This window comes from Ornithodoros turicata, chromosome 9 (genome assembly GCF_037126465.1).
Source record: "Ornithodoros turicata isolate Travis chromosome 9, ASM3712646v1, whole genome shotgun sequence".
In the NCBI taxonomy this organism is placed as follows: domain Eukaryota; kingdom Metazoa; phylum Arthropoda; class Arachnida; order Ixodida; family Argasidae; genus Ornithodoros; species Ornithodoros turicata.
In genome coordinates, this window is record NC_088209.1 from 33,883,218 (window position 1) to 33,900,433 (window position 17,216).

A 17,216-nucleotide genomic window follows, 5' to 3' on the forward strand; every position below is an offset into this window, starting at 1 on the left:
ATGCCATAAACAGTTCCTATACGCATAACGAGGTCTTGTTTATTCAACGCGATACCGCGTGTGCTTTTGTAACGACTAATAACGAGCAAGTGGAACAGAGGTTGAAGCCTTGCATTGACTCTGACCTTCAGCATGGGCCCTCAGGAACGAGGGGCGCATCCAGACCACCGGTTTGGAGAGGGGGGGGCGTAGTGGGGGAGGTGAGAAGGGAATGTATAAACTGACGTTTTAGTGGGGGGGGGGGGGGCGATCGCCCAACTGCCCCCGTCGGATATCCGCCACTGCTTCGAAGAGACCGTCAAAACCTCTGGATGCATATTCGTATGCTGAATTCCTGGCCGCTATAGTACATTCACCATGTGAGGTATGAGTGGATGGTTAGAATTAACGACCAAAAGGTGACTGAAGCGACCTCACCGTTACCGGCGCGGCAGAGAAGCTAGATGTGACGTCAGCAGGAAGCGATCTTCCCCGTTGCGTACTGGCTTGGTGCAACATTGGACTGGGCAACTGATGAAAATGACATCAGGCAGCTTGTTGGGGTCGTTTCGGGTGGTATCACGATGCTTTTTTATTTATATTATTTATTTATTTATGTAACGGGTATCAGTAGGAGTCCTTTAATCAACCAACCGACCAAATCAGTCTTCAATCTCGAACCCTGTGCCCGTGCTCTACGTCGCGAGATGTGCCTTAATCGTCTTTTCGTCGTCTGCTACACTATCCCCCCTTTTGACAAAAGGAATAGTTCCTCCACGGAAATTAGAGTGTGTTGCCATCATCCAGGTAACGCGCAGGTTTGCGAAGCAACGATCGGGGCCGGAGGTTATAGCGTCGAGGTACATCTGGAGAAGGTGGAGGCGAAGGTGACGGGACGCCGGAGGGTGTGTTAGTTGGAGAGTCATCAGTTGAACTTCTTGTGTTGAACGGGGACTCATCGACGTCACCACTCGGGGACTCACTACTGGACGTTTCACCGGGGCTAGTGCATTTCCCATCCTCTCCAGACGTCGTAGTAGGCGAAACATCAACGCCGTCCAAAGGCTGCACAGAGTGACCTAGTCTGTTCGCTACTTGGACGCTACGTTCGGAGGACGAGCTACAGTCAGGGGACAAGCTTCCGCGGATGACACTGTCGCCCTCTGTCTCCGAGTGCGCGGGTAAACTTATGACGTGTTCGTACGTGTCGTCCGACGCGGAAGGTGGTGTGCTGTAGTCGCTGTGATGTCCGTGGTTCGCGCTGTGTGCCTCCCACATGCGGCCGGTGTTTAACGGCTTTAAGCGGTTGTGATGGACAACGATCCGCTTCCGCTGGTTTCGCTGGTCTTGGACACGGAACACTGCATTGGGTAGCTTCTCGATGATCTTGTACGGTCCCTGCCACGGCAGGTGGAATTTACGGCACGTCCCTCGCTTAATAGCCGGCGAGTGAAGTAGGACCAGGTCACCGACGTCGTATAGGTACTCCGAAACACGGCGGTCGTAGTAGGATTTCTGGGTTTGCTTCGCTCGCTGGTCGTTGGCTAGCGCGGTGCGGTGTGCCTTGGTAAGGTTGCGGAGATGCCTGGTGTGTGGATCACTACGATGAACGTGCTCGAAGGTATCTAAAAGTAAGTCTTGCGTGGTGGTCATTTCCCTGCCGAAGAGAAGAAAGTGCGGAGTGACCCCGGTCGACTCGTGGACGCTCGAACGATACGCCATCAGCGCGAGCGGTAGCCGCACGTCCCAGTCTGTCCCTTCATCACAAACGTAAAGGCTCAGCACGTTAATGAGGGTCCGATTGAGTCTTTCTACCAGGCCGTCTGACTGGGGGTGGTAAGGAGAAGTTCTTGTTTTGTTGATCCCCAGGACAGAACACATTTCCTTAAAGACGTTACTCTCGAATGACCGCCCTTGATCGGAATGTAGGGCGGACGGCAAACCATACCGACTGAACACATTTGTGATTAGACAGTCCGCCACTTCACGGGCTTCCTTCGTACGTAGCGGAAATGCTTCGGGCCACCGTGTAAAGTAATCGCTCATGACAAGTATATATTTGTATCCTAGCGAAGTCTCTGGGAGAGGGCCGACGATATCGACAGCGAGTCTCTCGAACGGGTTTGTGGCCGATTCGGTGACAAGAGGAGCTCGGGGTTTCGACGGAGGTCCTTTCCTTGCAGCGCACAGGATGCAATCGGAGCACCACCGTTGTACATCATGTTTCATGCCGACCCAGAACCACCTCTGGCGGGCCTTCTCCAACGTTTTCCTGACGCCAAAATGCCCGCCGTCGGGGGCGTCGTGAGCCCTACGCAGTGCGTCAGCGACCATTGAAGCGGGCAATACAGGAACTGGCCTTTGGGCTCCTTTAGGGCTCCAAGCGAGGCAACCATGTTTGAGGAGCAGGTTCCTTCGGTGTCTAAGCAGAGAGTGTACTGGTGGTTCAAGCGGGGGTGTAGTGGCAATTTCGTGAGAACAGATGCGGATCACATTTCCAAGTACGGGATCGGTGCGCTGCTCCGCGCGAAGTTGTTCGTGGGTGAGCTCGGGTGCCAAAGTTGTGTGATTGACTGTGGATGCGTTGCATTTGACCCATGTGGGATACCTCGACAACGCATCAGCGTTCGAGTGCTGCCGGCCCGGACGGTGGACGACCTTGAAGTCGAACTCCTCCAACGATTCTATCCACCGGGCTAACTGGCCTTCCGGTTCGTTGAAGCTACGAAGCCACTGGAGGGCACTATGGTCAGTTCTACAAATGAATTCGTGGCCGAGAAGGTAGTGGCGGAAGTACCGTGTAAAATGAACGAGAGCAAGCATTTCCTTTCTAGTCACGCTGTACTTGCGTTCTGCTTTTGTCAACGCTCGACTGCCGTATGAGATCACTCTCTCAACACCATCCTGAGCTTGGGCAAGAACTGCACCGATGCCGGCGTCACTGGCGTCGGTGTCCAGGATGAAGGGTAGAGTGAAGTCTGGATATGCCAACACAGGAGGCGAGGTCAGGAGACGCTTGAGCTCACTAAAGGCGTTGTCGCAGCTTTCGTTCCAAGTGAAGGCGGTTCCCTTGGTGAGTAGCCTGTTGAGAGGAGCGGTTACAGCAGCGAATCCCGGAACGAACTTGCGGTAGTAGGACGCCAGCCCTAAGAAAGAGCGGAGGTCTGCGATGTTGCGAGGGGCGGGCCACGTCAAGACCTTCTCTATCTTAGCCGGGTCAGCGGACACCCCGTGGCGGGACACTTCGTGACCAAGGTACAATACCTTGTCACAAAAGAAGCGGCACTTAGAGATCTTTAACTTCAAATTTGCTGCACGAAGGCGTTGGAGAACGGTCTGCAAATGGTCGAGGTGCGCGGCTTCTGACGTGCTGAATATGATAATATCATCAAGGTAGCAAATGCAGAAGGGGAGGTCAGCAAGAACTTGTTGGATGAGTCGCTGGAAAGTGGCGGGGGCATTGCAGAGTCCGAACGGAAGGACGTCGAACTCATACAGCCCATAATGCGTCGTGAATGCTGTGTGTGCTCTTGATGCAGGATCCATTTCCACCTGCCAGTATCCTGACGCGAGGTCCAGCGTGGTGAAGCATGTTGCACCGGAGAGGAGCTCAAGCGTGTCGTCAATACGGGGCAGGGGGAAAGCGTCCTTGGAGGTTACAGCGTTGAGTCGTCTGTAATCGACACAGAATCTTTGAGTGCCGTCTTTTTTTTTTACCAGCACAATCGGGGCGGCCCACGGGCTACAAGAGGGTCGAATGACGCCCATGTCTAACATATCGTTTATTTTCCCTTGGACGACTTCTCGGCAGTGTGGTGGTATCCGTCGGGCTCCAACAGAGCTGGGCATCGATCTCCGGGCAGGGTGGCCCACCGTGAGTATCCCAGGATGGTGACAGCCGAACCGGTATCAACGAGCATAGTCACCGGATTACCCTGTATAAGGCCCGGCACAGTGGGAAGCGGATGCCCGTAATGCTGCGGGTACGACAGAAACGTGTCGGGGATGTGTGGACCGGATGTGTCGGGGACGTGTCGATGAAATGGAGGTGATGCGGGGGAGGCCCGTGTGTTGTCTTCGTGCCGTGTTATCCGAGGGCCAGGGCGGATAACACGCTCTAGTTTCCCCGTCGTGCTGATGCCCGATAACCGTAGCGACGGCTACCATAGCGGCCGGTTGGACAGTCACGAGCGAAGTGGCCGGATGCCCCGCAGTTAAAGCATCTTGAAAGGACATCGTCGACCTTGTTAGCCAAGGTATCTAGTCTGGTGGCTAGGTCATCCACACGTGCTTCAAGTGTGGGTGTAGGGCGTAGAGACTGTGCAGACTCTGTGGCCGAAACAGTAGCGGCTGAAGCGTGGCACAGAGAAGACACTCGAACAGCGAGCTCCAGCGCGTCTTCAAGCGTCTTAGGCTTCGACAGTAGTACCTTCTCTCGTAGCGGCGGCGGAAGCCCGATGACAAACTGGTCCCGCGTCATCGCGTCTCCGGCCTCTTTGGGCACATCTGGATAAGCTTTTGCAAAGAGATCCAACAGATCATAAGCGTATGCGTCGAAAGGCTCGCCGGGGAGGAACGTCCGGCTGCGGAAGCTAATAGACGCCAAATCTCGAGTCGCAGGTGACGTGCACTTAGCGGCGAGCGATTTCTTCAGGGAAGCGTAGTCGGGTTTGTCTTCGGCAGCAAGATGAGTAAAGGCGCGGAAGGCCCTACCACGAAGACATGTCGGGAGGAACGCTGTGCGCTGAGGGTCAGTCCAAGCATTCGCAGTGGCGCACGCGTCGAATTGTAGAATCCATTCCTGGAAGTCTGTGGAACCGTCATACGGTGCTGGGAGAACGACTGGGTGGTGCTGGGAGACCGAGGCGGGAGCAAGGGGATTGCTCTGGGCAGCCGGCGTATTCATATCCCACCGCTGCCACCAAATTGTAACGGGTATCAGTAGGAGTCCTTTAATCAACCAACCGACCAAATCAGTCTTCAATCTCGAACCCTGTGCCCGTGCTCTACGTCGCGAGATGTGCCTTAATCGTCTTTTCGTCGTCTGCTACATTTATTTATTTTTCGTGAATTGCGCGCGCGCGTTGAATGGAAAAGATAGGACATATTTCAAACAAAAGACATCCTTGAGAGTCATTCTCCAGCGATAACTCAGATTTGTCGGGGGTCTCTTCATGTTCTTGACACATGCGCCGATGACGCACATAGGAGACCAACTAGATTTTCGCGTTCCGAAAGCCACCGAAGCAGGCGACAAGCGGTTGGGGCGTGAAGCGTGACATATTTCCTGTTGAGCGCGCGATCCACCGGGCGGCTGGCGCTGGCAGAATAGTATTGACGGTACTTCTAATTAGTTCGGGGGGTGCGCTTGTAAGCAAAACACAGACGTGCTCCCAATTCGGGAAACTACCTTCCTTTTTTTCGACTGCCATCATGCTTCCCGAAACTGCGCATGACGTCGGCGGTTATTCGTGGGCAGGGATGGGCAGTATTTAAATACATTTTAATTAAAATACTATTTAAAATATAAATGCATGTATTTATATATAAAGTACAGTCTGGAAAAATGTATTTATAATTGTATTTAAACACGAATTTTTAAATGCTCCTAATACAGAATATACTAACTCATATCTAAAGTTTCCCTACATTTGACCTTTCGGGAAGAAGGGCAAGTTTGGGGCGCAGTTATGCCGTGTTTGCGCTAGCATGCGCAATGCGACAAGCCATTTTAGATGGCGAGTTTTTCACTGTTGTTGCGGACAACGTCGCGATTACCCGATTACCGTGTTGTATGAAACATCTTTGAATTTAATACACATACATTTGTTCATCGGCACCTGTGGAGATGCTGTTCTCCTTTGCAAATCCGATTGTACGGCCGAACAGAAGATGCTTAAAAGATGCAGTGTCTTCGAGAAACTTATAATACTAAGACCGCCACGATAATCTAGAAAATAAATGCTATTGTTCCTTGCTGATTTGTTGTTATGATCCTCGTTATTTCTGTAATTCCAAATGACATCTTCTTCACAGTATCTATAGTAGTAGTTACGGTATTTAAAATATTTAACAAGAGTATCTAAATACCCTCTTCAACAAAGTATTTTGTATTTATATTTAGATACTCAAAAAATGTATTTATGCCCATCCCTGTCGCGGGTCATGCAGGACTTGACCCTAGTGGGACACATTGACGTTGAAGCAACATTGCGAATGTTGTCCAATGTGGAGCAACGTTTTGCAACATTCGTTTACAACAGCGTTACTGTCCATTTTACGATGTTCCTGCAACGTGACAGTGCAATGTTTCTCCGGTGTTGCCAGGGAACAGTGTCAGAAAGTTCCTCCGCCACCTTCGAGCAACATTTCTCATCTAAGCACCTGACCGTGCCCTATATAGTTATATGCAAGACCGTTGTGGAAATGTTGCCTCACACATTGCGCGAACGTGGGTAAAGTCCCCTTGAAATTTTTTTCCAGCAACGATGCTGGAGAAAATTGCTGCAACATTGAGACAGCGTGCCAACCACATTCCTTCAATGCAAATAAAATATGGAGGCGACATTTTCGTTATGTTTGTACAACATTGAGACAGCGTCACAGCCATCTCTCTTCAACGCGAATGCAATATGGAGACAACATTTGTGTTATGTTTCTGCAACGTAGAGACAGCGTTACACCCATATTTCTCAAACACAAATACAATTTGGAGGCAACATTTGCGTTGTATTTCTGCAACATTTAGACAGCGTTACAGCGATGTTTCTTGGAACAAAAATACGACATTTCAGGCAACATATTCGTAATGTGTCAGACTTAGTGAGGAGGTCTCGTGCATTCCTCTCAGTTAATATCCCACGTAGCACATGCGTATGACTTAAAAACATGGTACTTCACAGGAAGGGATGTGAGGAGCTTTTTTTGCCTATACTTGACTCGTTGTAGGTACTTGGGTTAATTGCAAGGATTCATCATCGTCACCGTTGTAAGTGTTTCACACCCCACTACTCTTAAGTACCCCAACAGTTTGTGTTTGCGTGTGTACCCCAGTGGGATGCCCAAGTGGTTTCCCCAGCGGAGTGTACCTCCATAGGTAGCTCTCCTGCTTGATGACAATACAGCTCTTCCCCATCCAGGCGGGAGGGGCACGGTACTTACGTAGTCAGCCATGCGTCTGGCTTCCCACTCGTTGAAAAATGTGTAAATTTTTGTGCAGTGTTGTGTACACATGTTGCATTGACAAACACACACACATTGACAAAACATGCACATTGCATTGCATTGCACATTGACAAAACATGACGGAGATGTTGCCTCATGTATTTTTGTTGGGGAAACATAGTTACTGCTATCACAATGTTGCAGAAACTTTTTCCAGTAACGTGCTGCAAAATATTTGCAAAAGGACATTAGCCACACTTTTGCAGCGTTTGAGTAAAACATTACCACAACGTTCCGGCAACAAATGGTGCTACTACGTAATGCAGGGCTCACACCAATGCAAAAACCTTCATTGAAAATTGCTCCTGTGGCGCTCATTTGCCATGCAGGGTTCACGCCTATGTAATCACCATCATTGAAAATTGCTCCTGTGGGGTCTATTACAAATTTCCATAGTTTACGTCTCATTTGCCACGGAGGGTTCACGCCAATGCAATCACCTTCATTGAAAATTGCTCCTATGGCGGTCTATTACAAATTTCCATCGTTAACATCTCAGTCGCCATGCAGGGTTCACGCCAATGCAATCACCATCATTGAAAATTGTTCCTATAGAGTCTATTGCAAATTTCCATCGTTTACGTCTCATTTGCCACGGACGGTTCACGCCAGTGCAATCATCATCATTGAAAATTGCTCCTATTGCGGTCTATTACAAATTTCCATCGTTTACATCTCATTCGCCATGCAGGGTTCACGACAATGCAATCACCTTCATTGAAAATTGCTCCTATGGCGGTTTATTACAAATTTTCATCGTTTACATCTCATTCGCCATGCAGGGTTCACGCCAATGCAATCATCATCATTCAAAATTGCTCCTATGGGGTCTATTACAAATTTCCATAGTTTACGTCTCATTTACCACGGAGGGTTCACGCCAATGCAATCACCATAATTGAAAATTGCTCCTATGGCGGTCTATTACAAATTTCCATCGTCAACATCTCAGTCGCCATGCAGGGTTCACGCCAATGCAATCGCCATCATTGAAAATTGTTCCTATGGAGTCTATTGCAAATTTCCATCGTTTACGTCTCATTTGCCACGGACGGTTCACGCCAATGCAATCATCTTCATTGAAAATTGCTCCTATTGCGGTTTATTACAAATTTTCATCGTTTACATCTCATTCGCCATGCAGGGTTCACGCGAATGCAATCACCATCATTGAAAATTGCTCCTGTGGGGTCTATTACAGATTTCCATAGTTTACGTCTCATTTGCCACGGACGGTTCACAACAATGTAATCACCTTCATTGAAAATTGCTCCTTTGGCGGTCTATTACAAATTCCCATCGTTTCGCCATGTAGGGTTCACGCCAATGCAATCACAATCATTGAAAATGGCTCCTATGGGGTCTAGTACAAATTTCCATAGTTTACGTCTCATTTGCCACAGAGGGTTCATGCCAATGCAATCACCTTCATTGAAAATTGCTCCTATTACAAATTTCCATAGTTTACGTCTCATTTGCCATGCAGAGTTCGCGCCTATGCAATTACCTTCATTGAAAATTGCTCCTATGGCGGCCTATTGCAAATTTTCGTCGTTTACATCTCATTTGCCACGCAGTGTTTGCAGTCTCCTTCATTGAAAATTGATCCTATGGCGTACACCGGCTCGTACTCGTACACCGGCATGGGTCCGCACAAGAAAGTATGTGCACCTTCAAGTGTAGCCCTCATATTTGGGGAGGGGGTAGTGAGGTCGCTCCACGTGCAATATGGGAGAAAGGGAACTTAGGAGCTGCGCTGACATACTTGCGTAGCATATTCGCAATAAACCGCAAGTATGAACGTTCGTTATTAATTTGTGTCCGTCTGTTGTTGCCGTAAATGTCTACCGAAGAAGAACTATACCTTAGAGTCAAGGTCGCGAAATAAAAAAAATAATTCGAGGCTTTACGTCGCGCGACAACTGCAATTAAATTAAACAAAAAAAAAAAGAAACGAGAAAGTTTCAGCCACATCCACTACAAACCTACTGGTCTACCTTTCCTGCACGATGCTTTTCCACGCCACTACCACCTCTCAGACTTATTCTCCCTCTCCGATTTTAGCGCTCCTGACAGTGTGCCGCCATCTAGTGTTCTTATACCGAGCACGAAAGAAAGGTGGGTTGGATGTCCGACAGACGGCTCACCGCGAACGGTGTGCCATCAATCCGATTGTCTAGAAGCAGCAGGGTAGAATCCTAGAATGTTTTCACATTCGTGCATTCGTTCTCATTTGCTGGGAAAAGCCCTGAGTAAAAGATAAGGTCCGTCCTGGCTAGGTGCTAGGTTATTCACCAATTCAGCGGTCACATCCGTTTGTATACGTCGCCACACGCTTTGCCGCCTTTGCCGTGCTTGATGCATGAAATAAAAATAACGGCCATCTACTACGATGAAGCACACTATCAACACTATACTGCCAATGCAAATAAAGGCGCATACTCCGAAGCCTGTCATCCGCTGTTGGCCTGTTCGTGTGTTCGGACTGGTTGTCGCACCGCTAGGCTAGGCTACGCCAGCTTAGAGGTGTGCGCCGCCGCGCCGAAGCGCCGCCGCCGGAGGTCGGGACCTCGCCGTCGCCGCCGTACCAAAACTGTCGGCGCGCCGCCGCCGCCGCCGCCGATGTTGAAAAATCGGCGCGGCTGTGTAATGTGCCCATTTTGATACACTTTCTATAAACGAATATCTCCCATACCTAATATTTTGTTTGTTTTTCTTTCATCTTAGGTTCCAGGCTTCATTTGTGGTGTTTTTAGCAGTAACAATTCCATCCCCTGATATGCTGTTTATGCTTTAGGGTTTCGTTTCATAGTCGACCCTGGAGGCACAACTCCAGGAAAACTTGTCATTCAACGATGAAAGATGTGTATGTGTATGTGTCCCTTCTATGTTGTTCCAGCCTCAGAACATCAGTTTATCTCTTGTTGTCATTCAATTCTTGCAGGTTGTTGCCGGTCATCCACCAACACCATAGCACTGGTCATTATCCATATACAGGGTGTTTTTTTCTTATTCGTCACAAAATTTTTGTTTAAAAAATAGCGGAACGAAATAGATGCCGCTTTTGAGTTCATTAATTACCTCAAATTCATTAATTCTTTAATTAAGGGATTTCGCGTAAAAACGGGATAGCAGAACGGAAGATATTCATTGTCGAAAGCCATTCCATGTTTAAGAAATTCTTAAACGCGCACGTGTGTTGAAATGTCCGACGCTGAATGTCGCTATGCAAATGAGCCGAAACAAGAAGTACGCAATTTCCGAGCGCAGAAATGACGCGAGCTTCGCCTTATCTGGGTTGGAAAGCGATCTATCTGGTCAACAGATTAGCACCTACACCAATCAGCTCTATCGCTCCGAAGCACTTGGTCGTCTCACGTGGATTGCCCTTTTAATTTCGCGAGACCTTAATTTTCGCGAATTTTGCGAATCGAGAAAATTCGAGGAACTCGAGGAGCGCGCGAAATTTAGTTGTTGCGAATATATCCCTACTCGATTCACGAAAATTTAGGGCTGCGAAATTAAATGATCTTACAGCATTTATCCATGATAACTACAGCCTCTGCAAAAATACTGTTCAATGACGTGGTGGGTCGCCTTATGTCATACTGTCTGCTAACGTTCGCATTCTTCCGTTCGAGCCACTGGATCAGTGGACAGAGCTTTCACGCGTCGCCGTCCTGTGAACGTTCAGCACTCGCTATAACTGTTACGTGTATTTGCCATTAAAGGGATGGCTCGTCTTTCTAATTATCTAGCTATGTTGTTTTCTCCAGCACTTAACGCGCACTTAACGCGCCCAGTCGAAGTTCTTGGGCGACGACCTTCTTGAAGTGCTTTACTTCTCGTAATGTTGCTTGTGTGTTCGGTTTTCTTTCATAATACTATCCTGTGCTGACGCACTTGTTTGGTGCAAGGTACAGTAAATACTGCCACCGTCGCGGTGTCTATGATGGAGAAAATACCCCCGCTCTGAGGTGTTCGTGCGCCCCCTTTGGAGAAGAGAACATATTGACAGCCCACGGGGCGCACGCCGATTGACAGCATCGGCGTGACGCCGCTGACGCCGCCGCCGCCGGGCCTTCAACGTGCTCTACGCCGCCGCCGAAAAAAATGCCCACGGCGCACACCTCTACGCCAGCTACGCTACCAGCGCCGCCAGCGCTACCATCCCATAATCACCGTTATCATTCCGAAACTATACGAAGTACATGCCCGTTGTCCCCCCTCCCTATCTAACCAGTGTCCCGGCCGCCACGTTGTTCTCCTCACTAGAGCTAGCTCTTGTAGCCACGTATATAATTGGTGACAATCACGGCAGTAATGAACTCTTCAATCACACTCAATTCAACTGAACACGGTATGTACCAATGTACAGTATGTAACCTAATCTAATCTATGGCCATTTATTCCTGTCAGTGATCCAGACACCCCTAAGTGTTTAACGACACCCCGCTAACTTTACCCGATATTTGCTATGAGCAGAGCCCTTCATGACCCCCGGGGGCGGTCCAGATTTATAGTATCGTGCGGGTGCGGCACCATAGCCAGAAGCATGTGCGGCAGCTTGCGCACCGTCAGATTGCGATCAGGATAAGGGGCCTGGAAAGCGAACGTTATCTGGACGCCGCGTTCGCATGGCGAGACAAGAGAGTATCATCACCTCGCCAGAAGAATATTTTGGGAGGGGTTCTGTGGGGACTTTACATGGGCGAGGAGGATTTCCCCCTCGTTTTCCACTCCCAGATGCACCACCGAAGTAACGACGTCGCTTTCAACCGGTGGTTTACCTATAGAATTTCGCCCTTGTGGGGAGGGGGGGTATTTACATGCTTTTGACGAAATGTTACGGAATCTCACGAATTTTGGGGGTCTCCAGATTTTTTAGGGGTGTAGGGGGGGTCCGAATAAATCGCTAAACCCCTCCCCTGCTATACACCAGTCTGCGAGTGTCCCTCTTAATTTTCTTGAGTCTTGACTCCGGATCGGGTAGCGGGTCGGACGCGGGTTAGACTTATGAAATGCACAGCCAATTTCAAAATTAAACGCGGAGTTGTCGAACGTGAAGACGTCGCGGTGTTAGAAATGTGGCCTTACGTATAGCTTTTCAGATGTGTGCATTCATATCTTCAACTTACTCACTGTTACTGGAAATAGAACCTTTGACTTTGCCCACAGATAGATGCAGCTTCACTTTCTTTCGTACTCCACGTTCGTATTTTGACTTATCAACTTATGCAGACACCGCATTCAGTGGCGTCACTATAGGGGGCGGGGGGTCCGCACCGGGTTACACGCCGCATCGCCGCTTCCTCTCTTTCTCTGCGGCCCGGTGACGCAAGAAAACACTTCCCTATTAGCACGAAAGGTCGCAAAAACGTCTTTATTTGGTCAAATTAGGATAGAAGACGATCAAGACGCGACGATCTTGTGCTCTGGTGCGCTGCCTGGTTGCGCCCCTGGTAGGAGTATTGCGTAAAAGGTAATGAAGCTGATAGTGCTGGAAGTGATATACGGGATACGATTACTACAATCATACACAATGTACAATTACTGCAACTGCACTTTGGGGCAATGCCCAAGAGCCACTCGTGTTCACCCCGGAAATATCAAATCAATCAATCAATCTAAATCATTATCACATCCATCAATCTCTTTCTTTTTGCGTTTGTATTTCAGAAGCTTCGCACGAAATGGATGCTACAGAAAATGACAGCGACGTTCGACAGAGTTACAGCGTCAGAAAGCTGAGGAAATCGACGTCGCTACACACATGGGTCATCGAGGACTTCAGCTTATGTGGTACTTCTAATGGCTTCATGGAGAGCGGTATATTCACAACGGACAATGGAAAGACGATGTGGCGTCTGAGACTGTACCTGCGGGGCCAGGTCCGGTACGACGAGTATGTGTACCTCCAGCTGGTGATGATGGGTGCTGGGACTGTAGAGGCGAAGGGCCGGCTCTGGGTAGTCACCGCCGACAAAACGGACAAGACGTATGCCATGGATATTCGAAAGTTTTCTTCCCAAGACTTGTTCCAGGTATACCTGGGCCAAATGAAGGACCTCCTTGACAAATCCGGAAGCTTTGTGACCGGTGACGTTCTCACACTGAACTGCGAAGTAACTACAGTGGAGGACTATGGATATTCTTGTGCCTGTACTCCGAAGGAGCCGCTCCAAGGACCATCCCTCGCAGACGACTTTAGTGCATTCCTCGAAAATTTTGAGCTATCTGACATGACCCTTGTTGCAGGCGGCAAAACGTTTCACGTTCACAAGGCTGTCCTCGCGGCAAGGTCGCCCGTGTTCAATGCGATGTTCAAGCATGCGATGGGAGAAAAGCTAGAGAGCCATGTACAGTTAAACGATTTGACTGCGGAAGTCGTAACGGAGATGTTGAATTTCATCTACACAGACACGGTGCCGAACTTGAGCAGCACGGCTGTAGGTTTACTGGAAGCGGCCGAGAAGTACGACATAAAGAGGCTCAAGTACATGTGTGAACAAGAACTTTCCTCGGGCCTCGAATCCGACACGGTGGTTGATGTCTTGCGTTTAGCAGATAGGCTTGGCGCAATTCACTTGAAACGTGTAGCCGTGTATTATATAAATGCTCACGCTGACGATGTCAGGAAATCGGAATGTTGGAAAACGATGGTGAAGGAGGAACCGTGCTTGCTTGAATGCATCTACGACGGTCTTTTGCAAACCCCAATAGACAGAGAGTAAAAGGACAGGCCAAATGCAGGCCTGCGAAATTGTTTCCACTTAATAAATATATATTTTTGCTGTGGTACAGAATCATTATGGGGAGCAGAATGAGGGCGCTTTCGTCGGTTCTGCGGGCGCTGGGTGGCCGGTGGGTGGTGGGTGGCTTGAGAGATCGAAAACCACGACGAAAGTTACGCGGTGAGGGCATAGGTATGGTGGGACTAGTATAGTCCCACCTTAGTATAGGATTCATTCACATGACGTCATCCGCAGGAGAGGTACCTACGTCATGGCGCCGATTTCGCCTTCTCTAAGCCAGAGCCATTTATAGGGAGAGTTTGGCCATTCTCTGATCTTTTGCCGCCTCGTGGGTGGAGCCTATTTTGACGTCAGAGTCGTCGTTGCGCCGCCCAAAAAGCCTGAATCCAAGCAGAATCCGCTTATCAGCCACCATTTGGTGCGCACCATATTGATGCTGTCCGTCAGCTTTGTTGTCGCAATGAATGCAATCTACAGGAATAACTGGCTTATGACCCACAGCCGCCTGTGATAAGGGGGCGCTTTGTTGCCAAACTGAAAGGGTTCAAGGGCTTTGGAAGGACAATGTACGCACGTGTCTTCCCTCCTCGCATCGTAAACAACGACCAGCATCAATATGGCGTCGGCGACCGGCTGACAACGGGACAACAATAGAGGACGGCGAGGGAGGTGGCTTAACCGTGACGTCGCATGACGCGCTTCAAGTTAGGCTCCTCCTAATGGCCAAACTCTCCCTATAAACGGCTCTGCTCTAAGCTAGTGAGGAGTGCCCCCTGTCGGAGTGACGTCAGTGAATAAACTCTATGAATACCTGGACGCTCTTTTGCACTAGCGCAGAATAACGTACTGACATTTCCTCGCGAAAAACGGGAAAGTATGTTGATATTTTGGGGGATGTTCAGATTTAATGTTATGGAGGTCTTTGTTTGGCTTAGTTTATATGAAAAGAAAAATATGGGAGCCTGTCTCTATTTGAGAGATGTCCTGCTTACCGTGCCTATACTTTTCCGGTATGAACTTCTTCATTGAATCACTACTTCTAAGCAACTTTAAAAGAAAACCAAACAAAAAACGCGCACACATACATATATACAGTCAACCCTCGATTTATGAACATCCTGCGTTTCTCGATAAATCGTTCATAAATCGAGGTGGTGCGCGGAAGAGAAATTGGCTGAAACACGGCAGGAAATTCACGAGATTACGTTTATTTTTGAAAATAATCGGTAATTGTGCTCTGCACCATACATTCTGCTGTATTTATCCTGTTCAGAAGAGACGATAAAAGTCTGGGACTTGACTCGTCCGCCTGGTCCTCCAAGTACCGTATCCAAGTACCCTCAGCACAGGCATTCCTGTGTGGACACTGGACGGGTGCTTGACCTTCATTTTTTTTTCATCTGTATTGACGCTATTTCAGAACTTTCCCGTGTGTCAACCTCTGGACGGCTCTGCAGTCCCCGTTCATAAATCGAGGTGAGAACACATGCGTTTTTGCGGTTCGTTCCCTGAAAATCCGTTCACAGTTCGGATATCGAGGGTTCATAAACTGAAGGAGAAAGTTGGGGTTCCAAACGACGCCGTTCATAAACCGAGGGTTCATGAAACGAGGTTCGACTGTACATACGTGCACACAATGAATACAATGTTTTTCACTACCACCCGATTGGACTGTGTATATCCCTTTACTTTTGTTTTACCTTCATCGCCCAAGTGGAACTCTTCTGTTTAGGAAAAAAAAAAAAAAAACTGATACATATAACAAAATACGAAACGTCCCTTATGTTTGATATTTCGACGGCCACCAAACAGTCAATATCATTTTCCATTTCGGTCATTGTCCTTGATGTCCAAGTTTGAGTACCCTAAATATTGACATGACATGGCCGTTACGTCACTTGACTGTGTATAGCCGGGGTACAGGGACGGTCATGCCGGGGTCCGGGCCCCCTCAGCTCCTGAGCATTCTCCTTGCGGAAGCCGGACACTGCTCCCTCTCGTAAAGTGAAAGTAGTATGGACGGAGACCTTCAAAGGTCGCAACGCAATACGTGCCCTTGTCGATACGATCTCGCTGCGACACCTAACTTCCACGCTTGCATCACATCAACCTTCTCCCTGTACGACTGTTTTCATTGAAGACCGTTTTCGCGTAACGATCGCAACGTACATGGCACGTCACGCGTATTGCGTTGTCACCGAGGCCGTATATAACTAGAATTGCAAAGTCAGTTGGTCTCTTATCACGACGTATCATCAGGATCCTTAGCAGGATACTGTGATACACACGTAACGTAGACCCATTTTGTATCATTTCTGTTCCAGTACTCTTGGCGGGCCGTTTGATAAGAAGTAGTGACAAAGGAGTGACTTCAGGGATGGGATAAATACATTTTTTGAGTATTGAAATATAAGTACAAAATAATTTGCATAAATAATTTTCAATACGAGTATTTAAATACAAAATATAAATACGGTATTTAAATACCATTACTACTACCATGAATACTGAGAGGAAAATGTCATGTGGAATTACAGAAATAATGATGATCACGATGATAACAACAAACCAGCAAGGAACAATAAAGTTTATTCTTTAGGTTATCATGGCGATTTTAATATTAGAAGTTTCTCGAATACTGCATCTTATAGGTATCTTCTGTTCGGCCGTATAGAATCAGATTCGCAAAGGAGAACGCCTCTCCGTAGGTGCCGATGAAGAAAGGCTTATAATAAATTTCACGAAGATGCTTCGTATAAAAAGGTAGTCCGGTAGTCCCAACCGTAGTCCCTTTGAACAGTGAAAAACTGGCCATCTCAAATGGTTTTGTATTGCCAACTGTAGGATGGGACAAGCGTAAGCTTGCCCACATCACGGTTCAATGGTTTGTCGCATGTGTGTGCTTGCGAAAACACGGCATATACAACTGCGCGGCTCTACGAACTCTGCTTTACCCTTCTTACCGAAAGGTCAAATGCAGGGTAACTTTAAGATATATGAGTCAGGATCTTGCGTAATTAGGGGTATTGATAAAGTATCTACAAAAATAAATACCCAAAAATTTGTATTTAAAAATAATTATCAATACATTTTTCGAGTCTGTATTTAATTACAAAATATAAATACATGTATTTGTACTTTTAATACTATTTTAATTGCAATGTATTTAAATGCATTGGGGCAGCGTACTACCCATCCCTGGTACACTTGCAGGGTATACAGCGTACTTTTGTTACGGTTGTGGTACTTTCACTTTGT

At 48.0% G+C, this 17,216-nt stretch overlaps 1 protein-coding gene across 1 annotated transcript; it reads left to right on the forward strand.

The window, feature by feature from the left end:
- The first annotated feature begins 11,346 nt into the window (after nucleotides 1–11,346).
- On the forward strand, nucleotides 11,347–14,001 carry LOC135367914 (speckle-type POZ protein-like). The gene is made up of 2 exons (XM_064601013.1): nucleotides 11,347–11,563; nucleotides 12,883–14,001. Exons 1-2 carry the CDS (start codon nucleotides 11,527–11,529, stop codon nucleotides 13,935–13,937), a joined length of 1,092 nt encoding a protein of 363 aa, XP_064457083.1. The 5' UTR covers nucleotides 11,347–11,526; the 3' UTR covers nucleotides 13,938–14,001.
- The last annotated feature ends 3,215 nt before the right edge of the window (nucleotides 14,002–17,216 follow it).

Bases quoted from the DNA above. Each gene is read 5' to 3' on its own strand.
- LOC135367914 (XM_064601013.1), top strand. From the start codon at position 11,527: ATGAACTCTTCAATCACACTCAATTCAACTGAACACG. The intron at 11,564-12,882 runs GTATGTACCAAT...TTTGTATTTCAG, and splicing joins ACTCAATTCAACTGAACACG to AAGCTTCGCACGAAATGGAT.